The sequence below is a fragment of the Budorcas taxicolor genome, chromosome 10 (genome assembly GCF_023091745.1).
Source record: "Budorcas taxicolor isolate Tak-1 chromosome 10, Takin1.1, whole genome shotgun sequence".
In the NCBI taxonomy this organism is placed as follows: Eukaryota; Metazoa; Chordata; class Mammalia; order Artiodactyla; family Bovidae; genus Budorcas; species Budorcas taxicolor.
The window spans coordinates 25445459-25472113 of NC_068919.1; the positions used below are offsets into that span (position 1 = coordinate 25445459).

At 39.2% G+C, this 26655-nt stretch overlaps 2 protein-coding genes and 1 non-coding gene across 3 annotated transcripts; 1 reads left to right on the forward strand and 2 right to left on the reverse strand.

Annotated features, from left to right (window-relative positions):
- Positions 1 to 717: 717 nt before the first annotated feature.
- Positions 718 to 1710, reverse strand: LOC128054122 (olfactory receptor 11H6). Its single transcript, XM_052646700.1, has one exon. It carries the CDS (start codon positions 1708 to 1710, stop codon positions 718 to 720), a length of 993 nt encoding a protein of 330 aa, XP_052502660.1.
- A 6326-nt stretch (positions 1711 to 8036) lies between these two features.
- LOC128054201 (olfactory receptor 11H7-like) lies at positions 8037 to 8950 on the reverse strand. Its single transcript, XM_052646815.1, is given in 2 exon segments — positions 8037 to 8758; positions 8761 to 8950. Coding segments are annotated over 2 exon segments (909 nt in total). The 5' UTR covers positions 8948 to 8950.
- A 16605-nt stretch (positions 8951 to 25555) lies between these two features.
- Positions 25556 to 25628, forward strand: TRNAT-UGU (transfer RNA threonine (anticodon UGU)). Its single transcript has one exon. It is a non-coding gene; the product is annotated as a tRNA-Thr (tRNA).
- The last annotated feature ends 1027 nt before the right edge of the window (positions 25629 to 26655 follow it).

Consider the following 26655-nt stretch of genomic DNA (forward strand, 5'->3'; position numbering starts at 1 on the left):
AAATATGTTTAAGGCATTGTTACTCCATACTACAAGTGGTAATGGGGTTGTCACAATTGATTTAGGAGGAAGCACTGTGAGTAAAAATGCACAATTTGGAGAAAGATTATTCAAGGTAAAATAAGAAGATCGATCATTGTGAAGTGCAGGGCCTTCGTGGATGAACAAGAGAGAAGACTGAATGGAATATCTATCGTGTGAGCACTTGGAAGGCAGGAAGAAGAGTTTATACTTTATCTGTAAGTGATAGAGGTATGAAGTATACTCTGTTTTTGTTGTGACGACAACCTCAAACAATGGATAATATCCATCACTATGTATTTTATTTGGTGGCCTGTTGACCCATTTTCTTTAAGAATACTTATTTTCTGAATTTAGAGGATTGCACCCATTCTTGAAAGGCTCCCAGTACACATTCATTTGATTCTTTCACCAGATAAGATTAAACCAGCAAAGATACATCACACTTAGACAAAAAATATCTAGTTATCTATATAATAACACCATATAATTACTCAGTGATGTTGTACATGTTTAAAATGTTTATTCAGCATTTATCATTGAAGAGCTGAACTTGAACTGCTAAGGAACTGTGAAAAACAAGACTTTCCCTTTATTGTGAGCCAAAATATGACTTATTGTAGCCATTCTCTATCATTGTTACTATAAATAGTTAAGGTCAGAAATGACTAATTCTGCTTCTCTTTTAAAGATGTCTCAGTTTTGATGAATTCTTAATCCCAAGACTTTCTTTAAGGCATCTTTCATGTCTTTGTTTCGGAGACTGTAGATTAGTGGATTTAAGAGCGGAGTCACTGCTGAGTATACCAAAGTGATGATTTTTTGCATTCCTGCTGGGTTTCCTGATGTTGGGCTCACATACATCACCATAAGGGTTCCATAGAACAAAGACACCACCATTAGGTGGGACCCGCACGTGGAGAAAGCTTTAGTTCTACCAGCATGAGAGGGAAAACGAAGCACAGCTCTGAGTACCAGGGTATAAGATCCCAAGATGGAAAGGAAGGGGCCAAAAATAATCACTGAGTTGAAGGTGTAGCAAATAAGCTCAGTGGAAGGAGCAGGGATGCAGGCCAGTGCAAACAACGGGCCTGGGTCACACACAAAGTGGTCGATGATGTTGGGTCCACAGAAGGGAAGTTGGGAGATAAGGACAATGGGGACTGGATAGCAGAGAAATCCACTCACCCAACAAACACAGACTAGGACCACACAGAACTTCCCAGTCATGATGGAGGGGTAATGCAGTGGGCAACAGATGGCCAAGTACCGATCATAGGCCATAACTGATAGGAAGAAACACTCTGTTGTACCAAGTGAAAAAAAGAAATAGAATTGGATGAAGCAGCCAGTGAAGGAGATGGTCTTGGTATCAGAGAGGATGTTGACCAGCATGTTTGGGACAGTGGAGGAAACATACCAGATCTCTAGGAAGGCAAAGTTTCCCAAGAAGATATACATGGGTGTGTGAAGCCGCCTGTCCCATTTCACTGCACAGACAATAGCCCCATTCCCCAGCAGCGTCAGGAGGTAGACCACCAGGATTAATGAGAAGAACAACATCTGCATCTCCCTTTCACCAGGGAAACCCAGAAGAACAAACTCAGTCACAAAATGCATTGTTGTGTTCTGGGATCCCAAAGCTGTTAGAGAAACTGAAGTTAACAGAGCATGAATAATCATGAACATTTGCAGATTTTGCTAACAAATAGCTTGGAAAGGTACAAAGGTTGGGGTTGCAAAGAGTTGGACACAACTGAGCAACTAACACTTTCACTGTTCACTTTCACTTTCAATACCCCTTTGAGCAGTAGGGAGGAGAGTGCTTTATCCTATTTTTTTTGTTGTTTTGTTTTAATAGATAAGAAAATGGAATATCAGATTTAACGAGTTTATGTGAATGTGCAAAACCAGTAACTTCTAGATACACCGGCTTATTTGGAGACTGGTTTGAAACAAATCCCACTTCATTTCAAATATTGCTATAACCTTGAGTCTTAGTAATGTTTCATCTTTTATGTTTAAATCATTATCCCTTGGATAGCCTACATACAAATATAAACTTTAGACAATCTTTTTTACTTTGAAATAAAGTTGAGTATAGATTTGAAGCAAATAGCTGTAGAAGTCCAGTTAAAAAACAGGTAAGAGTGGAAATGCAGGGTGAGAGTCTTAAGCCTGCTTGCTTTTGCTGCTCTCAGGGAGGTGCTGCAGATCCCCAGGATTCTATAAAATGGTTTGAAAACCATCTATCCATTTTTCTCTAGGTCACATTCTGTTATGTGGCTTCTGGATTTGGTGAACAGTTCAGCCCAATCCCCTCCTAAGGAGCTGGTTCTCCCAAAGCATTATTTTTTGTTGGGAAAAAAAAAAATCTCCTTTATTACTTGGGACTCCCCTTGTTGAAGCTACACAAAATAAGTCTAATTCCTCTTCCATTATGATGATGGTGGGGACTTAAATAACTTATGGCAGCTATTATGTCCTCTATACATGATTTCTTTAGGAAGCCATCATTTTCCTGGTATGCGTCCCACAAGCTGCACTATTTCACATCATAACTGAGCTCTTGAGGTAACTTGCAGCTGGACATGTCAATTTCTCTGGAATGCAAAACTACATGACTTCATTTTTGCTAGGAATTAAGCCCTAAATATCACATGTCTGCTCATTATCTTGCTTTTACTTAATTTAATTTAATAATGAATAGAGAGGTTACTTTAGGTTGTGCTAAGACCAGAAAGATGTTTATCATATTGGCTGATCTAGGATTTGGGACAGAACTATAAACTTGGATAATTTGCTAAAAACCTTCCTAAAACTATTGGCATAGGTTCATTTCTATGTCCTAGAGTTTCCTGGTTAAAGATCAAAATATTTGACTGGGTAAGCCACCATCAAGATTTTAAAATCCATAATATAGTAACTAAAAGTAGGATAATTGGCTATATTATTAATGTCGTTGTTAAGATACTCACAAAGTTTCATCCCTTTGCAGTTTATACAATCTTCAGAGTGCAAAAGGCTTGACTCTCAGTAGTTCAGCAAACCTGGAGCAAACTCAGAGGATAAATGTTTTATTGCCAAGGTAACTTTGGATATTTGTATTGATTAACAGTATTTTTAGGATGATGACAAAGGTTGCCTCTATAAGCATGACTCATAAACATGAAAATTTAATTTTTGTCCAAGCAGTTTAGTTCAATGGACCACAATTGTAATGACCATATGTATTAAAACTTATAGGAGAGTTATAATTTCAAATATGCTTTCCATAACTATACCTGTATTTGCTAGGCCGCACGCTGTCATTTTGCTTGGAAAATACAGTTACTAGGCTTTCAGCAAAAAATGTTGAATAATGAATTTAAATTGTAGCATGTTATTCATTTGTGTATTTCATAAATGTTTATTTACTTTTTATTATATTTCTAGCAGTGTGCAAATTCTGGAATAATGGTAAACATAGGAAATAAAATTCATCATTTTTTGGAATCTGTGGTTTATAAAAACTATCCATATTGTCACCTACATTTGTATAGTCACACTGTATGTGACTGGAGCTTCCTTCAACTGTGTGTTTCACCATATACCCAACTATGTGCCATGCACCTAAAAAAGACATTTATTCCAGTTAGAACTAAACTTAGATAAATCTACATAGTGAATGCAGTAGCATGATAACAAACTTTATTTGACATAAGTGAGATATTTTCAGCTTTTTAAGACAGAAGCCAGTGACATGAGACATGAATTGATTAACTGTATTCATCTACTGGAAAGTTCTTGGCACCAATATGAGATATGTAATTTCAATTCATGGTTTTTGACCTGGAATCGAGCCTCATAAATCTTAACTCCCACTTGGTCATTTGACTTCATGTTTATGACCTTTTGATGTTTGTGCTGCAGTGAAATTTTAGTTACTATGGAATATAGGATCAGAGAAACATGTATAAATGAGCTTCACAGATAATTTGGAATCTCTGCATCCATTTCTACTGCCTCCACCTCCAAAGTATATCTATTATAAGTTCAAATGATGAATTTATTTATTTATTTTGGCTGGCCTGTGTGGCATGTGGGACTTTAGTTCCCCTGACTAGGGATTGAACTTGTGGCTCCCTGCAGTGGAAGTGCAGAGTCTTAACCACTGGACCATCAGGGGAGTCTCTCAAATGATAAATGTAAGTCCACATCTTACTATTCACCTCAAGTGATACAACAAATGAACAGTCAGAGAGAAGAGGAGGAAAAAGGAACCTGGGCAGTTCTTTCTGTACGAACTAATAAGGAAGCCAGGTCCTCGTCTATAACTCCAAACACTTGCTTAGGATTTAAGCTACTTTGCTCAGAGGAGAACACTTTAAAAATTATAATTGCAAGGATTCTTCTTTCTTTAAATTTTTATATTTTAAGGTTAACCTATAGATAAATCCAAAGGACAGAAGAATCTGCTGGCCTACTTTTTTTTTTCAGTTTCTACTCATCACTTGTCACTGGCTGACAACTCCAAAGGAATAATAACAACCTGCTTTAATTGCTCTGGCTGAAGGTATTTGTCAGTCAAAACTTAACTGACCAATATTAGAAAGAAAGTGATTCAAGACTCAGGCTGCATTCTAACTGAAGGATAGTTAATTCTCCCTCCAGAATATACAAGACATTTGAGCACTGTTTTCCTTAAGTGAGTTATATAGTGGGAATTTTGTGATACCAGAGTGAGCCCTTAATGTGAATATTTCACCCAAGAACTCCTTAGGAGTGTGCTGGGAGAAGAGAACTGCAGGCCTTAACACATTGTTCCGATAAAGAACAAAGAGCTAACAGATTTACGGAAGAATAACGTGCTCTTACAGCAGTGGGCGTACAGGAGGATGCAGGCAGACTTTCCTTACGTACCTGATGATGTTTCTGTCTCCAAGAGGAGGATGTGAGAGAATTTCTAGCCACAAGGTTGTCCTCATTACCCCATCTAAAAGCTCATTCATGGATGGATAGGAGCATTTGTGGCTCCAGAGACTCATTTCCTTTAGTGTTCTGAACAAGATGAAGTGTATTTTTCATGCTAATGATTATTAAGTTTGCAAGTCCCTCTTGAATAGGATCCATAGTTCCCTAGTGTGCTCATTGGTAGGCACCTGGTTCCTTATGCATGTATCTCTGTGCATCCATCTAATCCTCCCTATATTTGTTTGTATTTCCCCAGTGGTTTAACTAGTGAGAATAAGAGGTCTGGATAAATATCCAAGAGAAGCCAGGAAAATTTTCTTTGTGGCGATAATCTTCCTCTAAAGAACTGATCTGAGTGCAGGAAGGGAGGTAGAGAGTGGGACAGGTTAATGAGAGAGGAGATTAAAAAAAAAGAGAAAGAGAAAGAAAGAATGTGTGTGCATTTAAGAGTGTGTGTATGTATGTTTGTGTCTGTGATCTTTTCTCCAAAGTACATCCATTTCATTCTTGGTATTTAACCTGTAAGGACTTAAGTCAAAAAATTATTTGTCTATACAAAGTTACTTAAATTTGTTATATTTGACATACAAGAAAGAATCTCCCTTCTAAATTTTAAGGATAATTTGAACATATTTGTTTGAAAAAATTGAGTTTTTTGTAAAAGTGGATGTGTAATGTTATTGATTGACATAATACAATATTAGTGAAAATGAAAATTTAGCACTGTAAATGGTTCAGAGACAGGAAGTATGATTTCTTCACTGATACCAGGTTAAGGAGAACAAGCAAGAGGCAGAGAACCTGAGGGGAAGAATTCAATCATAGCAAGAACTCAAGTAGAGAACACTACTGAGTTTACGAGTGAGGATGTAGAAGGACAGAACAACGTCTGAAAATGTCCCTGTCCCAGCAGTGTTAACATCACGTGAGAGCCTGTTAAAATACAAATTCTCAGGTCCCACCCCTACCTAGTAAGTCAGAAACTCTCAGTGTGGGGCCCAGAAACCCCCTTTTGGGACAAACCTTTATGTGATTCGGCTGCATGCTGAAGTTTGACAACCACTGTATAGATCATTAAAGACTGGGTTAAGGATAGGTATGTTTGAAGGAGCTTCTAAGTTTGGGAAAGATTTCAGCTGGATCAGGAATTAGTTGAGCATGGTTTGGAGAAAGGATTAAGAATGATATTTGTAGGGATAACTGACATCTGAAGCTGAGTTTTAGATAATGTTGTATGTAGAAAACCAGGCTTAGAATTTTAGGCATCTGGGAGACTTTTGAAAGAGACCTGGGATAGGCAGGGAAATGGTGTAAAAGATTATTCAGGCATCATGTGAAAGGGAATGACCTGGGATGAAAAAGGGGGCACTGGGTTTGAATAGAGTTGAACCTAAAGAGAAAGTGGTGGGCTAAGAGATGGAAAACTAAGACACGGAAAATCAAGGTCCTGGCCTGAGTGCTTTTACTTACTAGCTGTAAGAGCCTGTTGAGTTCATGTCTTCAAATATTAGATACATATCTTCTTTGTGTTCTCCATAGGGCTGACATGAGAATGAAATAATAGGAAAATATTTAGCAAATATCTCTATAATCATAACATGATTGTGATTGAAGAGCCTCAGGAGTGGATTCCTAGCTCCATTATCTCTCCAGTTTGTTATGGAAATATCATTCCAGAATTAGAATTTCCTTGTGGAGGGTCTAGGAGGACTTTCCATTCTTCTTGGGCAAACCAGTTCCTTGACTTTTACTCCTCCCCAAATATATATCCCCAAGGTTGCAGATACAAATTCCTTTTAAAAGAAATACAAAGTTTTATTTGACAACTAGAAATAAAGAATTTTTAAAATGCCCATGCCTCTATTTAGTCTGTTGTCAATGAAACAACCATGGTGATGACCCTTTAAAAATATAATGGGATTCTACTACTCGTTTGCTCAAAACTCTTCTCAGAAAGGCTTTCCATCTCATTCAGAATTTAAAATCCTTACTATGGCTCACAAGGGCCTGTACAACTTGGCCCTCTGTATGTTCTCTTTGACTTCATCTTTGATATTTCCCTCTTAATCTCTCTATCCCAACCAAACCAAACTACTTGCTGTTACTGGAACACAATCCTGCCTCAGGATCTTATGGAGAACTTGCCTCCCTCTGCATGGAATGCTCTTCCCTCAGCTATGCACACAGCTCATTCCCTCATCTCCTTCAAGCTTCTGTTTAAATGATACCTTCTCCTGGTGGCCTTCCCTGATGGTCCTATTTAAAATTTCAACCTTTTCTCCCTCACTTCCTGTCTCCCTTTCCCATTCTCCATATTGTTTATCACTTTCCAAGATAACTATATTTTTGCTTATTTTATTTTTTTATAGTCTGTCCCTCACTAGAAAATAAACTCCACACATAGAGTGTTTTGACCATTTTGGTCATAGTGTATCTCTAATGCCTATGAAAGTATCTAAAATAAAGTAGATGCTCAATAAATTTTTGTTGAATTGAAAAAATTGCTATTTTAAATGATGTTAAAACATAACTTATATAAATATGAAACTTTCAGTCTGTCCCTAATCTGGAAGATTTTGGATCATGAGGAGCTAAGAGGATAGAAACTTTTTCTATTACTAAATCCTTTGGTTATGTATCCATCAGACATTTAAATTAGATTATTTATTCACTTTAAAGGATCTTGTACTGTCTTAAGAAATGCCTTTAGTACACTGATGATGATTCACCTAGGATATCTTCTCTTAGTCTAGCTTTACCTCCTTCCCCTAATAATCAAAACTAAAACAGTGTGTGAAACAAGACAAATATAATGCCCTCATATTACTATCTAAGAAGTTATTCAAGTTGAAAATATTGTTATTATACTAGGGATGCAATCTGAATCAGCTGTGGTTTAGCTCTGCCAGGTTAGTTGAAGAATAAAACATGGATGGAATCCACTAAAAAAGTCTTCTTTACTGTGTGCACTGGAAAATTAACAGCAGTATATGAAGTCTTTTTTAATTAATCTTTTATGCCTGGACAATGGTTTGCTTGTTCTCATGTAGATCAGTTTATGTTCATTCTATTTTCAGGACTTTCTTCAGTGCAGCCTTCATCCCCTTGTTTCTTAAGCTGTAAATCAGGGGGTTTAAGAAGGAAGTCACCAGGGAATAGAAAAAAGTTATAATCTTCTGAATTTCAGCTGGGTTATCAGCTGTAGGGCTCACATACATTGCCAAAAGAGCCGCAAAGAATAAGCACACCACTGTCAGATGTGATCTGCAAGTAGAAAAGGCCTTCTGTCGGCCTGCTGCTGAAGGGACTTTAAACACAGTAATCAATAAAAGGGTATAGGAGCCGAGGATGCACAGAAGGGTTAGCATGATAATGAGGGAGCTCGGGACATGGAAGACAATCTCAGTGACAGGAGCTGGGACACAGGACAGAGCCATCAGTGGGTCCATGTCACACACAAAGTGATCGATGGTATTGGGCCCACAGAAAGGCAACTGAGAGAGCTGCACGGTGGGGACAGAATAACTAACGAACCCAAATACCCAGCAAAGAGACAACAAAACAGAGCAGAGTTGTTGGGTCATGACGGTTGGGTAGTGCAGTGGGCAGCAGATAGCAAGATACTGATCGTATGCCATGATACAGAGCAAATATGCCTCAGTTGTACCAAGGGAAGTAAAAAAACATAACTGGAGGAAACAGCCAACAAAAGAGATGGTTTTTGTTTCTGAGAGGAAATTGATTAGCATACTGGGCACAGTGGAGGTAATGTACCAGATTTCCCTAGGAGAATATACATTGGAGTATGGAGCCTTTCGTCCCACCTCACAGCGCAAACAATGGTCCCATTTCCCACCATGCTAAATATATAGATTCCAAAGAACAGTGAAAAGAGGAAATACTGTAACTCTTGACAACCAGGGAAGCCAAGGAGGATAAACTCCGTCACGGTGCTTGCTGCTGAATTGTTCATGAATCCCAGGACTGCACAGAAGACAGAAAATACCAATATATAAGTTGCTTTGTTTCTTGAAAAATTTATAGGAAACCTATGCAAGGTATATATGTTAGCTGCTTTGTAATTAGTTTGGAATAACCCATCTATTAACTCCTATCTTATTTAAAATCCACCAACAAATAAATTTCAATAAAATTGGCATAACAATAGAATCTTTATATTACTTGGATTTTGTTTGTCAAAGGATTAGGTTAAAAAAATCCTCTCTTCCCTTTGGAAATTTTGAAAACTCAGAAGCACTACCTTCTGTGACAAGAAAAAGCTTATCAGTTTGTATTAGATTCATTTGTATTATTGTTTAGGGCCCAACATATGATATCATATAGTATTTGTATTTCTCTGTCTGGCTTATTTTACTACGCATAATATTCTCTAGGTCCACTAACATTGCTGCAAATGGCAATATTTCATTCTTTTTTATGGCTGAGTTATATTCCATTACATATATGCATACAGGTAATATAGGGGCTTCTCTGGTGGCTCAGATAGTAAAGAATCTGCCTGAAATGCAGGAGACCTGGTTTCAATCCCTGGGTTGGGAAGATCCCTTGGAAAAGGGAATGGCTACACACTCCAGTGTTCTTGCCTAGAGAATCCCATGGATAGAGGAGTCTGGCAGGCTACAATCCATAGGATTGCAAAAGAGTTGGACATGACTGAGCAACTAACACACATGCACACATAGATAACACACACACACACACACACATATCACACATATCTGTTGGTGGGTACTTGTATAAACTGTTTTTTTGACTTCATATATTTTGTATTTTTTCCATGTCCAAATTATAACTCTGCAACATAAGTTCAGTGGCTGCCTTGTTTTCTGTAGATTTTATCAACTCCTTAGTGATAGACTTTGAGTTTTAGTGTTTTATAAGACTCTGATGCTGGGAGGGATTGGGGGCAGGAGGAGAAGGGGACAACAGAGGATAAGATGGCTGGATGGCATCACTGACTCGATGGACGTGAGTCTGAGTGAACTCCGGGAGTTGGTGATGGACAGGGAGGCCTGGCGTGCTGCAATTCATGGGGTCACAAAGAGTCGGACACGACTGAGCGACTGAACTGAACTGAACTGAACTGAACTGAACTGGACTGAGGTAGCTACATCAGCTTTTTTTTTTTTAATTTTCATAGTATGTGTTTTCCATTTTTTACTTTTAACATATCTGTATGATGGAAAAAAATTCATATATTGAGGTATAGGCACATTATTCTAGCTTATACACAATTTGGCTTGAACTTTATGCTAACTAGAACAGTCTGTCTTACGACCTGTCAAATATAAGTTGTACATCTGCTTTAACCATTAAAGAAAAGAATAGATTTTTAAGTCAAAATGAAGTAACTGTGGTTTAGGCATTCAAAATGGAGCTGGGTGGCCATTGTGGATATGGTTTCAGACATGTTCCTGAATCTAAGAGTTTGAATTTTTTTTTTGTTGTTGTTTGCTTGTTTTAACTGTATGGGACTCAAAGACACCGCCAGCTGTTCTCAAAATAGCATCTGCTAGCAGCAATCAGCCTGTAATGGAAGAACTGCAACCGTGTCCTTGTAGGTGGATTGCTAAACATTTACTACACATGATACTGGAAGTGAATGTTCCCCCTTAACACAGAGACACACACACACTCATTGGTGTTAGTTACACATTTTGTCTACATTATATGAATATTTGTATACTATGTGTAATTACTTAGAAATATTTTTTAACATCTAACGTAGAAAGTAATAAAATAGTATGATCCTAACTCTACAATCTCGGAGAAGGCAATGGCAACCCACTCCAGTACTCTTGCCTGGAAAATCCCATGGATGGAGGAGCCTGGTAGGCTGCAGTCCATGGGGTCGCTAAGAGTCAGACACGACTGAGCGATTTCGCATTCACTTTTCGCTTTCATGCGTTGGAGAAGGAAATGGCAACCCACTCCACTGTTCTTGCCCGGAGAATCCCAGGGACAGAGGAGCCTGGTGGGCTGCTGTCTATGGGGTCGCACAGAGTCGGACACAACTGAAGTGATTTAGCAGCAGCAGCAGCAGCAACTCTACAATAGTCCTTCATAAGATATTAATAGCGTGAATAAAATTAATTTATTAAAATAAAACTCATAGTATTTTACTTTTTTGTGAAATATGACTTTCATAGTTCACTGATTTTAAGAAGAAATTAGTTGACAAAAAACTGACAGTTTCAGAGTTCTAAGAGTTACAAGTTTTTCAAATTACAAAAATTTCAAGTAATACTTGGTTTAAAATTACAGGGAGCAGTAAGAGGATTTGGAGGAATATGGATTTTCAATGAGTTTTTCACACTGTAACTGATTCTTTTAATTTTCCTAGTGAGCTAATTTCAGAATTTGGATGGAAACTAAATGCTGAATTTATTTTAGCAACCTTAAAGTTTTACTTTAGAATGTATCATATATTCTATCAGAATTGTGAATTAGGAGGATTGATTAATTGGGGATTTGAGATAAGATTCCTGGAAATTGAGAAAACCCCAGAAGTGTAATCTAGATTATCATCCATCTTGCTGTCCTGTACTCAAACTTAACAGTCAAGGTAAAATATTGTAGATTGGGAAGTACTGACTTTTATAGTTTTTGCTTTGATTGTCATAAAATTTATAGAATGACTGAGCTTGTCATCAGCTTCTAGCAGCTGACCTCACAAGTATAGGTGAAGAAAAAGATACATGGAGTTCACTATCCATTTTATTTTATTCTTGTTTTAGGTGGTGATACTTCTTTACATCAAAACATTGATTTAACATAAAATAACTTTCAGTGTTTTAAACTAATTTAAGTATGCTAGTGTCTCTGATTAGCCATTTTGGAATCTTTTTTCAAGTGAAATATTTCTAAGGTGATTTAACCTCCTTGTGTATATTTGACTTGAGTTACACTTTTCAGCGTTTTCTCTGGTTTGTCCCCAAACCACCACCATTTAGAATGATTTGATCAAGTAGTCGAATCAGTGTTATAAAAATCAGTCTTCACTAAATTCTTGCTAAAGTTACAAAACTTTTAAACGTGTATTCTGTCTACTGTAGTTTCATTTATCAGACTTTATGATGATTTTGAGATTTAGTTTTTAATATCATCTAGCAACCTAGGAAACAAGTGCATATGGTTGCTTATGCCTTTTTTTTTTTCAAGTTTTCAGAGTGTTTTATTTCTACCCTCAATGTTAATAACAGACAAACATTTTGCTCTGAATTATGGTTTAGTCATGATACAGAGTTTCTCAAGTTTTTTTCCTTTTTCTGCAGCTAGCTTCTGACCACACCTTCTGTACTCTTCATAATAACTTATTTAACTTTGGAACCCAGTAGTTTAGCAGTCAAGTGTAGCATTCAACTTCTTATAATTAAACATTTAATTGGTTTGTAACATTTAAAGCATAGTTTGCCAGTTTAAAGCTTTTATGATTTAGTAAGTGTAATGGTAAACTTATGTAAAAATGGATTCAGAGGTTTCTTTTGGAGTATGTTGAAATATCAAGATTATGTTTATTGGCTTTAAATTGATTTCTTCAAAATTAAAGATCTTAAAGTTTAGAGACATAATACTAGTTGGAATATGTGCTTTGCATCCTTTTGAACAAAAGATCTATTAAAACATGGTCTGAGGTTTAGAGGAGAGAGAAACATTGGAAGACTTCTATTTAATATTAAGGAACTTGTCTCACTTTGAGAGATGGGACCAATTACTGGTAGTCATTTAGGAAGGGTCAGACCTGTGTCTGTCTGGCTCTGTTTTTAATCTCTGTAGAATGACCTTCACTTCAAAATAGGTGGTAAGTGAAAAGTGCATTTGTATGAAAACATGGAAAACCTTTTCCTGGAAAACTTGTCACAGTTTTCAGTGACAAACTTGGTTATGTCATTAGGTATAATTGAATTTGTTATATAAGAAAAAAGCCAGGTGTATAGATTTTGTTTGATAAGTAGTACATACCTGAGAAGTAGGTTTGATAAATTTATGACGTTCTAAAGGATTTCAAAGCATTTTTGAAAGCTTGAGAGTAATGTTACTGAGAGTAATGTATAATGGCATTTTATGTATAATGTTGGCATTAATGTATAATGGCATTTAATTTATAATGTTGCTGAGAGTAATATATAATGGCATTTTCTTGATGTAGGTATGTATAAGTGTACTCCTAACCTTGAAAAGGGATGGTTAATAGATATTCTTATGAGTATAGGTGCTTAAACTTGTCTTGGCAAAGAGTTCTTCCTTCTTCAGATTAAAACAGTACTTGAGTTAACGAACTGGAGTTATCTGTTGAACACAGATGGCCCTTCTTGGTCTCTTACAAAGAGGAAATAAACTCAAAGCGACTCTAAAAAGATAGAAGATAGAATGTAAGGGAGATAAAATTTAGATATGAGGAGCTTCCTGTTACTTTTACTTACTTTAGGTTACCAACCCAGTGAGAAGTAAAAAAATTGGTAGAACTTAATAGTATTTAGTCTGTAGGTTGCCCTGCTCTTGTGTGTGTGCTCAGTGCTGTCTGACTCTATGCAACCCCGTGGACTGCCGCCTGCCAGATTGCTCTGTCCGTGGAGATTTCCTGGCAAGAATACTGGAGTGGGTTGTCATTTGCTACTTTCCAGGCAGGAGGCTAAACAAAATAGACAAAATCCTTGCCTGCAGAGATCTTATGTTCTGATAACAAACTCTTCCTTAGGTTACAGCTGTGCTCCCTTCATGGACGACTTGAATTATGAGTGGGATTTGGCATGTGTGATGTTTTGTACACTTTGCTTAGAAGCTGTAATTAGAACTGTACTATTTTTAACAAGAGAGAAAGAAGAGGAGGTTTTCTATGACTGGACAAAAACTGGAATATGAAAAGAGGAAATAGGACGAGGGAAATAGTGTTGTACCTAAGATTAAAATGTGAGCCAAAGATAAAAAAAAAAAAAAAAAGAGATTCCTACATTAGGCATATGGGAAGCTGGGGAAAACACCATTTACTGTCTAATCTTGGATAGAGGAGTTCTTGGACAGGAGAATGGGAGAAAAGATGGAATAGTGGGAGAAGGGTAAACAGGGCTTTTAACAAGTCTGGTTTAAGTAACTTGGGATGTTCCTATAAAACATATGTTATTTGTGTTTAGAAAAGATCCTTTTCCTTTTTTGTGTGAACATAGTTGAAAGATTAGTCATTGGCCAGTAGTGTCTGAGAAGGCAATGGAACCCCACTCCAGTACTCTTGCCTGGAAAATCCCATGGATGGAGGAGCCTGGAAGGCTGCAGTCCATGGGGTTGCTGAGGGTCGGACACGACTGAGCGACTTCACTTTCACTTTTCATTTTCATGCATTGGAGAAGGAAATGGCAACCTACTCCAGTGTTCTTGCCCGGAGAATCCCAGGGACAGGGGAGCCTGGTGGGCTGCCGTCTATGGGGTCGCACAGAGTCGGACACGACTGAAGTGACTTAGCAGTAGCAGCAGCAATCCTTGTTTAACAAACACCGTTATTTCTTGCCAGATCTAATCCTAAACCTTGACAAACAACTTACATAACTTTGTAGTTTTTGCAAATGTAAGCTTCTCCCATTTTGTAGGCCACTGCAACACAGTTCAAGAGCTTATTGAATCTGTGTCTCCTGGGATATAGTCTTTGGTTTGGCACAGATCAAACTCTTTTCTGTTTCTGTTGTTTATTGATTATTTCTGTTAACATGTATTTACATTTAAAATATGTTTTCTATAAACAGCATAGAGTTAGACCTAATTTTACTCAATCTAGCAATTTTTGCTTTTAACAACAGTATTTGTTTCACTTATGTTAAATGTAATTTCTGAAACAACGGAGATTAAGTCTCCTGATTGCTATTTTCTTTCTATTATTCCCATCAATACTTTTAAAAAACAACTTTATTGAGATATGGTCTATATACCTAAATTCATCCTTGTAAGTGTACAATTCAATGACTCTTTTAGTAAATTTATCAAGTTGTACAACCATCACTATAATCAAGGTTTAAAACATTTGTATCATCCTACAATAAGATTCCTCTTTATCTTTTCTTTGTTTCTTATTCCTTGTTAACCAGGAATTCGAGGAACAGAGACCTGTTTGAGACCAAAAAAAATGCTTTTTTGAGGGTTTGTTAAGACAGCAGCCCAGGAGGCACGAATTCCAAGAAGCGCTTGAATTGTGCCCACTGGATTACAAAACGAGGAAAGCTTACAGAGGCAAAAAGTGTGGGGTTACAAAAGTCGCTTGTCAAGAATTAGAAGTAAGGGTGCTTATTTCATAAAGATTGATCGGGGTTTGAAATGATAACACAGTTGTGAAATGGGTGGGGGACACTTTGAAACTACAAGCTTGTAGCTAGAACTTGCTATCAGATGTTGTTTTGAAATTGACTAGTGATGTCCTTGAGTTTGATACAGGTCAGAAAGTTCAAGCTCTCACCTCTTTAGTTTATTCTTAAGTATTTTGTTGTTGTTATTGCTGTTGTGCATGGGATTGTTTTCTTAATTTCCTATTTGTACAGTTATTGTGTATAGCAATGCAACTGATTTTTGCATGTTGACTTTATATCCTGAAACTATACTGAGTTCACTTATTAGTTCTAACAGGTTTTTTTGGTTGTTGCTCAGTAGTTAGGATTTTTTGCATATATTACCATGTCATCTCTAAACAGAGATGATTTTACTTCTTTCCAATTTGGATGCTTTTTATTTCTTTTTCTTGTCTAACTGCTCTGATTAGGACTTCCTGTACTATGTTGAATAGAAGTGGTGAGAGTGGGCATCCTTGCCTCATATCATATCTCTGAGGGAAAGATTTCGGGTTAAAAATGGTGTTAGCTGTGGAATTTTCATATATGACTTTTGTTGTGTCAAGATAAGTCCTTTCTATACCTATTTTAGTGAGAGTATTTTTTTTTTATCATGAATGGATGTTGAATTTTGGCAAACGCTTTTTTTGCATCTAGAGATGGTCATGGAGAAAGGAATGGCAACCCACTCCAGTATTATTGCCTAGAAAATTCCATGAACAGAGCAGCCTGGAGGGCTACCGTCTATGGTGTCCTAAAGAGTTGGACTGGAGGAGGAAATGGCACCCCACTCCAGTATTCTTGCCTGGAGAATCCCATGGACAGAGGAGCCTGGCAGGCTACAGTCTATGGGGTCGCAAGAGTCGGACATGACTGAGTGACTAAGCATAGCACAGAGGTCATGTGGCTCTTTTTCTGTTAATATAGGTTATCACATTGATTGATTGCACATGTTGAATCATCTCTGCATCCCAGAGATAAATCCTACCTGGTCATTTTGATGATCCTTCTAATATACTGTTAAATTAAATTTGCTAGCATTTTGCATTGGTAGTGGCCTGTAATTTTCCTTTCTTGTAGTGTCTTTGTCTGTTGTTGGTATCTGCATGATACTGGCTCCATAAAATGAGATTGAAAGTGTTCCTTGTTTTCCTAACATATGTATTCAACCCTGCGGCTGCTGCTGCTAAGTCACTTCAGTCGTGTCTGACTCTGTGCGACCCCATAGATGGCAGCCCACCAGGCTCCTCCATCCATGGGGTTTTCCAGGCAAGAGTACTGGAGTGGGGTGCCATTGCCTTCTCCGGTATTCAGCCCTACTAGGGCAAATTTCCTTTGAGAAATGCCTGACTTTCCTTCACAGTCCTAATGTGTGATGCCAGACCCTCAGGAAGACATACTTTCCACTGAACAAATGTGTAGGAAACAAAGGTTGCCCTGTTAGGCAAATGAGTTTTTTAGGTGGGGCTTCTCTCACTGAAAAGTGCGTCTGCTTGAGGCTCTGAAATTATGAATTAGCCTGAGAAAGGAGGTCAGACATTTTTCAAAGGAAATCTGCCCCAGCAGGGCTAAATGCACATGCCACGTTAAACGGATTTCACCCAGTCTTTTGTTATAAACAATATCTTATATATTCTCAGTCTCAATAGGTAGCCATGTGTTTATTTTTAGGTAACTTCACCTCTTTCCTGTAAGGATGCTCTGTGTGTGTTGGGTGGGGGGCATTCATCTCTGTTAGTGTTAGGTACACCATTTAGTGACCATCTAAAATGAGAACTGGCCCCTGAATTCAGGCTAGTATCCTGGAATTTAAATTAGATGAGAGCTGGAAGTCCCTTAGAGATTTTCAGTGCTTGTTTTACCAACAATTTCGGGAGGAGGAAACTAAAAGAATCTATTGGGTTCCAGATTTCTGGGGGCAATAATATCCTTTACTCTGAACATATCTGTGTAGTAGTTTGCTCTCCATTTCAAGTATTTATTAATACCACTGTGTGCTGGTCACTTTGTTAGGTATTTTGGAAACCCATACAACCTTCCCCTCAAGGAGCTGAGAATACAGTGCATAAAACTGCTTGTTGTTGTTATTCAGTCGCCAAGTATTGTCCGACTCTTTGCGACCCCATGAACTGCAGCACGCCAGACTTCCCTGTCCTTCACTATCTCCCTGAGTTTGCGCAATATCCACTGAGTTTGCACATATCCATTGAGTTTGCACAATATCCATTGAGTTTGCACATATCCATTGAGTCAGTGTTGCCATCCAACCATTTCATCCTCTGTTGCTTCCTTCTCTTCCTGCCCTCAATCTTTCCCAGCATCAGGGTCTTTTCCAATGAGTGTCAAAATATTGGAGCTTCAGCTTCAGCACCGGCCCTTCCAATGAATATTCAGGTTTCATTTCTTTAGGATTGACTGGTTTGATTTCCTTGCAGTCCAAAGGACTCTCAAGAGTCTTCTCTAGCACCAGTTTGAAAGCATCAATTCTTCGGCGGTCAGCCTTCTTTATGGTCCAACTCTCACATCCATACATGACTACTGGAAAAACCATAGCTTTCACTGTGCAGACCTTTGTTGGCAAAGGTGTCTCTGCTTTTTAATACACTGTCTAAGTTTGTCTTAGCTTTTCTTCCAAGCAAATTTCATGGCTGCAGTCACCATCCCCATTGATTTTGGAGACCAAAAAAACGAAATCTGACAGTTTCCACATTTTCCCCATCTACCTGCCTTGAAGTAATAGGATCAGATGCTATGACCTTTATTTTTTGAATGCTGAGTTTTAAGCCAGCTTTTTCACTCTCCTTTTTCACATTCCTCAAGAGGCTCTTTACTTCCTCTTCGCTTTCTGCCATTAGCGTGGTGTCATCTGCATATCTGAGGTTGTTGATATTTCTCCCAGCAATCTTGATTACAGCTTGTGATTCATCCAGCCCAGCATTTCGCCTGATGTACTCTGCATATAAGTTAAATAAACAGGATGACAATATACAGCCTTGACATACTCCTTTCCCAGTTTGGAACCAGTCTGTTATTCCCTGTCCAGTTCTAACAGTTGCATCTTGGCTTGCATACAAGTTTCTCAGAAGGCAGGTCAGGTGATCTTGTATTCCCATCTCATTAAGAATATTCCACATTTTGTTGTGATCTACACAGTCAAAGGCTTTAGAGTAGTCAATGAAGCAGAAGTACATGTTTTGTGGGTTTTTTTTTTTGGAATTCCCTTGCTTTTTCTGTGATACAGCTTATGTAAGCAATTTGATTTCTGGTTCCTCTGCCTTTTCTAAATCCAGCTTGTACATCTGAAAGTTCTTGGCTCACATAATGCTGATAGTGTACTAAAACTGCTGATGGTATACTAACACACTGAATTCTAAAAACAAGATAAAGCAGTTTATAACTAAGTGTAGTAGAATCTCCTTCCCTTTTTCTTTTCCATCTCATTCAGTTCTTTCTTTGTATCTTTTGTAGCATTTCCAAAAGGTGGACATAGATAGGAAAACAGAATTTAGAAGTAATTCTGGAAGATTAAAAAATAAAAAGGGTGCATTCTTCAACAGTATATCATATAAGATGAAGAAATTCGGGAAGGACAGAACAGTTTGGTTATTTCATAACTGACTGAGTGTAGTTGAATGAGTAATGGCACCCTGGATGCTTACTTCTGGGTGCTAGGGAACACCTCCATTACATGTGTCCTGTTCAAAATCCTGAGAGAGAGAGTGAAGAAGAAGGAATAGCAAAGATGAAAAAGGTTCATAGGTTTCAGAGGGGAAATGAGATGAAATCTACTTGGTAAAAAAGCAGATATTGTGAATTAGAACATTGAGATAAGCTTTCTGGGTAAGTAGTGTTTGACAGGTACGGAGAAATGAAAAATCATTCTAGTTGAAGAAATCATAAACAAGTGATCACAACTGGAAAAGGTGTGAGTTATATTTGGGGAATTATAAGTGGACCAAATGGACTGGAGCAGAGATCTGTATATGTGGCCAACATATAACTGCCATTTGATAAATATTGATGCAAATATTAGAAGATAAAAGCTATAATGTAGAGACATGTATTAATACCTTCAGTGTTATTTAGGATCATTTTAAGTTGAAAATAATTTTTCCTAAAGTAGAAGGGAAAATTGCTGTAAAAATTCAAGGAAGTCTCATAGATTCTAAGAGGGAACACAGTGAGGCCTCTGGAGTGAGTCATAACTAGGGACTTGGAAGGTACACAGGCTTCCTTTTTTACTATCACTGCTCTCTTTTTTGTGCTTTCTCTCCCTTAGGCCCTTTCTAGAGTAATGCATTCTCTGCTTCTCAGTCCATGTGGTAGAATACGATTGATGTTATAGCTCCTACCACTCTAATCTCCTTTCTAGTAACTGTGGGCTAATTAAATTGGACCAACCTCCTTGAGGAAAAATGATAAAAATATTGGATAAGATTTTACCAAATCTTTGTAAAGGCATCAAAGTTCTAATATGACAACAAGAAACTAATAGGCCAGAATCTAAGGAAAAGATGAAATCTGAGAGGTAAGGAAAGCATTAATCTTTGTAGCTCTTAAGACATTTGCTAATTACTGCAAAACTGGGTTATAGTTTTGGCAGCACCTTTGGGTGGGAGAAAAAGGAAGGGCAGATGTCAAGTTTCAGCACCCAACAAAAGTGGGAATTCTACTAAGATACTCTTCCAAATATTAAATTGGGACCCCAAAGAGCTATGCCCACAAGATAAGAATGAATAAGAAGTTAACCTTTCACTTACAGTAATTGTTGTGGAGCTCAGCAGAAATCAGCTGAGCTTAGAAAGGGAAAATAAAAAGAAGAGCTTTCAACTTTTACTGGGAAGCTATGACCGCAGGTATGCTTTTTCTCTGATTTGCAGTTTGGCCTTACATCATCTTGGAGGCCCAAAGAATGTCTGACCATGAACCTTTTTTAGAGTCCTTTTGGGCTGGTAATGGTTCAGGTACATATGTGAAACAAAAGCTATGTAATTTTTTTTGTTCCAGGAAGAAATTTTCATCTTGACCTCAAAAATTCACTGCTTATGTTTTTGCAAAGATGTTGAGCAGTATACATTCAAAGATGAACAGTTACACAGGAAACAATTCGATGTGAGTAAGAATCAACTATAAGCAACAGATAGCATAATACAGATTATCATAGATATTAAAACAATATAATTGGTATGTTTAAAGAGATTTTTAAAAAGCTGGCAGATATCTGCAAATAATATGAAGTTATAGAATTTGGCTTAGTAGTTTTGAAAAAGAAGCAAAACATCTAAAATTGAAAATTCAGTTCAGTTCAGTTCAGTCGCTCAGTCGTGTCTGACTCTTTGCAACCCCATGAATCGCAGCATGCCAGGCCTCCCTGTCCATCACCAACTCCCGGAGTTCACCCAGACTCACGTCCATCGAGTCTGTGATGCCATCTAGCCATCTCATCCTCTGTCGTCCCCTTCTCCTCCTGCCCCCAATCCCTCCCAGCATCAGAGTCTTTTCCAATGAGTCAACTCTTCACATGAGGTGGCCAAAGTACTGGAGCTTCAGCTTTAGCATCATTCCTTCCAAAGAAATCCCAGGGTTGATCTCCTTCAGAATGGACTGGTTGGATCTCCTTGCAGTCCAAGGGACCCTCAAGAGTCTTCTCCAACACCACAGTTCAAACGCATCAATTCTTCGGCACTCAGCCTTCTTCACAGTCCAACCCTCACATCCATACATGACCACAGGAAAAACCATAGCCTTGACTAGACGGACCTTAGTCGGCAAAGTAATGTCTCTGCTTTTGAATACACTATCTAAGTTGGTCATAAATTTTCTTCCAAGGAGTAAGCATCTTACAACTTATAATTACAGTTGACTCAGTGGGTAGATTTAACAGCTGGTTAAATACAGCAGTAGTTGATTGTGAGTATGGAGACAAAAAGACAGTAAATATGAAAGAGAGGTTAAGCGATGAAAGACAGGGTGTGAAGGTCTAATATGTATTTAATTCGTTTCATGAATGGAGAAAGAAAAGTAGAGAAAAAAAAAAAAAACCAACTTAAAATGATAATGGATGAGAATTTTCCAGAATGGAAGAAAGGCAATAATCTATAGATTTAAGAAATCCCAAACCCAAGAACCTGACACCTTCATCACTGGACAAATATGGGATTTCCCTGTGGAATTATTAACTCCTGGATTAGAGGAGTAAAGAAGATTATTTACACCTCTAAACTGAAATCATGCATCTGATTGGTGGTGCTAGGTCACATCCTCACTCTCAGCTGCCAGGTGGGAAAGCAAGTTTTCTAGGACAATCTTACTAATAATATTGAAATTACAAAAAACTAAGGAAAATGTTTTTAAAATGTTGAATGAAAAAAAAATGTTGGACACATTCCTATGACAAAGGCCTGCTGCTGCTGCTGCTAAGTCACTTTAGTCGTGTCCGACTCTGTACGACCCCAGAGATGGCAACCCACCAGGCTCCCCCGTCCCTGGGATTCTCTAGGCAAGAACACTGAAGTGGGTTGCCATTTCCTTCTCCAATGTAGGAAAGTGAAGAGTGAAAGTGAAGTCGCTCAGTTGTGTCTGACTCTCAGCGACCCCATGGACTGCAGCCTTCCAGGTTCCTCCATCCATGGGATTTTCCAGGCAAGAGTACTGGAGTGGGGTGCCATTGCCTTCTCCGGACAAAAGCCTGCAACGGGGCTATTCAGAAAGCTTATTTTCAGGCGTCTGCTGTTTGCTCTTTGTACTCTCTTCCTTCAAGAGCACATAATTCTTACAGGCTCTGACTCAATGAATGACCTCTGTAATTTGATCTAACCTTGACTTAACAATCTGCAGAACTCTAGACACAAGAGTACCCTAGCTGTCATAAATTCCTATATCCTCCATCTCCACTTCTAATCCAGCCTGCCGAAATTCTAACATTTCTTCATCCCTCTGCCTTCTCCAGATACCCATCTCTCCTTTAGATTTTCTTTTTTCAGTATCATTTTGCTTCTTCAAAGTATGATATTTGAGAATCATCCTTCTTTCCTCTTTTTGTCTCTTATTTCTTCTTCATTCATATCTAGCTTCAGCAGACTTTCCCTTGCCTGTATCTCTCTCATTTATTCCTTCCTTTCCAATCCCACAACTATAATTCTCCTACATTTTATGTTTGACAATATGTACCATGGCCAGTCTCTGGTGTCCCCTTGACTTTGGTTTCTCTCCCCTTCAATCCAATCTTCATATCCATGCCTTGTGAATTTCCCTGTTCAATTTTTAAAGGGGTATAACTTCATTCCAGAATTTTCTAAGTCTCCTGCTAACCTATTTTGCAATACCTCACTTCCACAAGGGCTGGCATCTTCCCCAGCCAGTGTTCTGCCTTGGCACTTTAAATGCCAAGGTCTTTCTCTCCAACTTTGCTCATAATTTTTTTCTCTACCAAGGATCACTCAGTCCCCAAACTTGTGTAAGTCCTAACTAGCCCTCAAAGTGCAGTTCAAGTTCCATGCCCTCCTGAAGGCCTGCCTCTGTGATGGCTCACTCTGCAGGTCTGTGAACCTTAGCACTGTTACCACTCTCTCACAGTCGGCACAGCTACTTCTCATTGTTCTCTTTCATGAAAACGAACATTCTTTTATACCACAAGGCTGTGCCACTGGCTTCAAAGTAAAGACCAAATCTAGATGTCTCATTCCACCTAGCACAGAATTGGAGTTCAGTGTTTATCCAATAAAGGGATGAACGAATTAACGAATGCCTGTTCTGGCACTAAGACTTGAGCTGTGGAGAAATCGCTAATCTAATGAACTTGGGGCAGGCAGTTGCCCCTTGGTGCATGTCCTAAGTCAAACAGAAAACCAAATGTGGATGTCGAAATTTAGTCTGAGAGATCTGTGGTCGACAATTTCCTCTATGTAGAATTTCCCCTATGTAGAATTTCCCTTCTTGGTTTTCACAGTCGGCAGAGGGTGGAGGGTGGAAAACTTTCACTGCATTAGACTATGTTGGATTGGGCAAATTTCTGCATTCTTAAGCTAGTGGTAGTTCCTGTCACTGACCCCATATTGTGCTGTCCCCAGCAAGAGACTACAGAGTTCCAATAGTGACCTAAATCAAATCCCTTATGATTATACAGTGGAAGTGACAAGGAGATTCAAGGGATTAGATCTTATATAGACACAGCTCCTGAAGAACTATGGACAGAGGTTTGTAACATTGCACAGGGGGCGGTGACCAAAATCATCCCCAAGAAAAAGAAAAGCAAAAAAGGCAAATGGCCATCTGAGGAGACCTTACATATAGCTGAGAAAAGAAGAGAAGTGAAAGGCAAAGGTGAAAAGGAAAGATATATCCATCTGAATGCAAATTTCCAAAGAATAGCAAGGAGAGATAAGAAAGCCTTCCTAGGTGAGCAATGCAAAGAAATAGAGAGAAACAATAGAATGGGAAAGACTAGAGATCTCTTCAAGAAAATTAGAGATACCAAGGGAACACTTCATGCAAAGATGGGCACAATAAAGGACAGAAATGGTGTGGACCTAACAGAAGCAGAAGAGATTAAGAAGAAGTGGCAAGAATACAGATAAGAACTATACAAAAAAGATCTTCGAGACACAGATAACCACGATGGTGTGATCACTCACCTAGAGTCAGACATCCCAGAGTGGGAAGTTAAGTGGCCCTTTAGGAAGCATCACTACAAACAAAGCTAGTGGAGGGGATGGAATTTCAGCTGAGCTATTTCAAATCCTAGAATATGATGCTGTTAAAGTGCTATATTCAATATGTCAGCAAATTTGGAAAAGTCAGCAGTGGCCACAGGACAAGAAAAGGTCAGTTTACATTCTAGTACCAAAGAAGGGCAACACCAAAGAATGTTCAAACTACTGCACAATTGCACTCATTTTACATGCTAGTAAGGTAATGCTCAAAATCCTTCAAGCTAGGCTTCAACTGAGAACTTCCAGATGTACCAGCTGGATTTAGAAAAGGCAGAGGAACCAGAGATCAAATTGCCAACATTCACTGGATCATAGAAAAAAACAAAAGAACTCCAGAAAAATATCTATTTCTGCTTCTTTGACTACGCTAAAGCCTTTGACTGTGTGGATCACAACAAACTGTGAAAAATTCTTAAAAGAGATGGGGATACCAGACCATCTTACCTGCCTCCTGAGAAACCTGTATGTAGGTCAGGAAGCAACAGTTAGAACCACACATGGAACAAGGGACTGGTTCCAAATTGGGAAAACAGTATGTCAAGAGTATGTATATTGTCACCCTGCTTATTTAACTTCTGTGAAGAGTACATCACGCGAAATGCCGGACTGGCTGAACCACAAGCTGGAATCAAGATTTCCAGGAAAAACATCAACAACCTCAGATATGCAGATGATACCACCCTAACAGCAGAAAATGAAGAGGAAGTAAAGAGCCACTTGATGAAGGTGAAAAAGGAGAGTGAAAAAGCTGGCTTAAAACTCAACATTCTGAAAAATAAGATTATGGCATCTGGTCCCATCACTTCATGGCAAATAAGTGGGGAGACAATGGAAACAGTGAGAGACTATTTTCTTGGGCTCCAAAATCACCATGGACGGTGACTGCAGCCATGAAATTAAAAGACTCTTGATCCTTGGAGGAAAAGCTCTGACAAACCTAGACAGCGTATTAAAAAGCAGAGACATCACTTTGCTGGCAAAGGAACAGATAGGCAAAGGTACGGTTTTTCCAGTATTCATGCAAGGATGTGAGAGTTGGACCATAAGGAAGGCTGAGCACTGAAGAACTGATGCTTTTGAACTGTGCTGGAGAACACTCTTGAGAGTCCCTTGGACTCTAAGGAGATCAAATCAGTCAATCCTAAAGGAAATCAACCCTAAATATTCATTGGAAGGACTGATGCTGAAGTTGAAGCTCCAATACTTTGGCCACCAGATCCAAAGAACCAATTCACTGGAAAAGACCCTGATGCTGGGAAAGATTGAGGGCAGGAGGAGAAGGGGAGAGATGGTTGGATGGCATCACCAATGGAACATCACTCAATGGACATGAGTTTGGCTGAACTCAGGGAGATGATGAAGGACAGGAAAGCCTGGCCTGCTGCAGTCCATGGGGTTGCAAAGAATCAGAAATGACTGAGCGGCTGAGCAACAACAGATTGAAACGACGTCCAGGTTTTTTTGCCCAGTACACACAGACACCTTAATAAAGGTCCAGCATAAAAGCTGTTTTAGAGAGCAAGGGAAGATAGTCACTTGCAGGGCCCTATAGCTCAGGGGTTAGAGCACTGGTTTTGTAAACCAGGGGTCGCGAGTTCAAATCTCGCTGGGGCCTACTGGGCAATCCTTTCACTCTTTTTAAAATCTCCTTCACCAGCTACCCACCTCTCTCGCATAACTTGAACTCCAGCGGAATTTCCGCTAATTATAATTTCCCGCCAGTCTCCAGATGTCCCAAATAAACACCCGAGCAGAACACTTACTTTTAGCTTCCAGTAGTAGGGGGCAAGGGCTGCTTTGCCGCCTTGATTGTGGCAGTCTGTTATAAACTGCGGCAAGTGCTGCCAGGCTCCGAGGACGCCCTGGCTTTGTGGGACCACAGCAAGAGCCGTGGGGGCGGCCGGTGCCGCGGCGGGACACAAGGGCGGTGAGGATCGAAGCCTTACACCCGCTCTGAGCAGGTCTGGAGTCCTGCTCCAAGTCCTCTCCCCAGCGTCCACTGTCCCGATTAAGCGTTTGGGAGAATATAGGCTGTCCGACAAGGTTCCATGTTTCAGTGGGTTTTCGAACACTTCAGTATCTCAGCGGGAAAATTAGGGTCGAGACTCGTGTCACTAAATTTATTATTGACTCAAAGAATCTGTGACTACCTCTTTGAAAACCTTAAAATAGTTTCTCCAGGAGTCATTTCTCATAGTAACCCTGGGCTTAGCCATGCGTTATACGTCACAGCCTCTCCCTCCGCTAGTCTGTGGACGTGTAAGCGGAAGGGAGAAGCAGCTCACTTGTGCAAACGCTCCTGGATCATGGAGGCGAGCATGCGAAGTGAGGAAAAGGGAGGCCCAGGCCGGAGCTTTAAGACTGGCCCTTTTGGGCTCGCAGTTGCGCGATCAGAATTGTGTGTTACACCACCTCAGCCCTTAGTTTTCCAATGCCCGGGTGTCTGCTCCCACTTTAGACACCCACCGTCAGGCCAGGAGGCCCGGGGCAGGGCGTTAAGTGAAGACAACAGACCAGCAGATCGCCACGGCTTGGGGTGGCCCGGAGATCCACAGGCTCTAGGTACGCCAGGGAAAAGCTCGCAGGTTAGGCCTGCTTGAAAGCCCCTCTCTGAAGCAGGAGAATCCAGCTCTAGAGGGGTT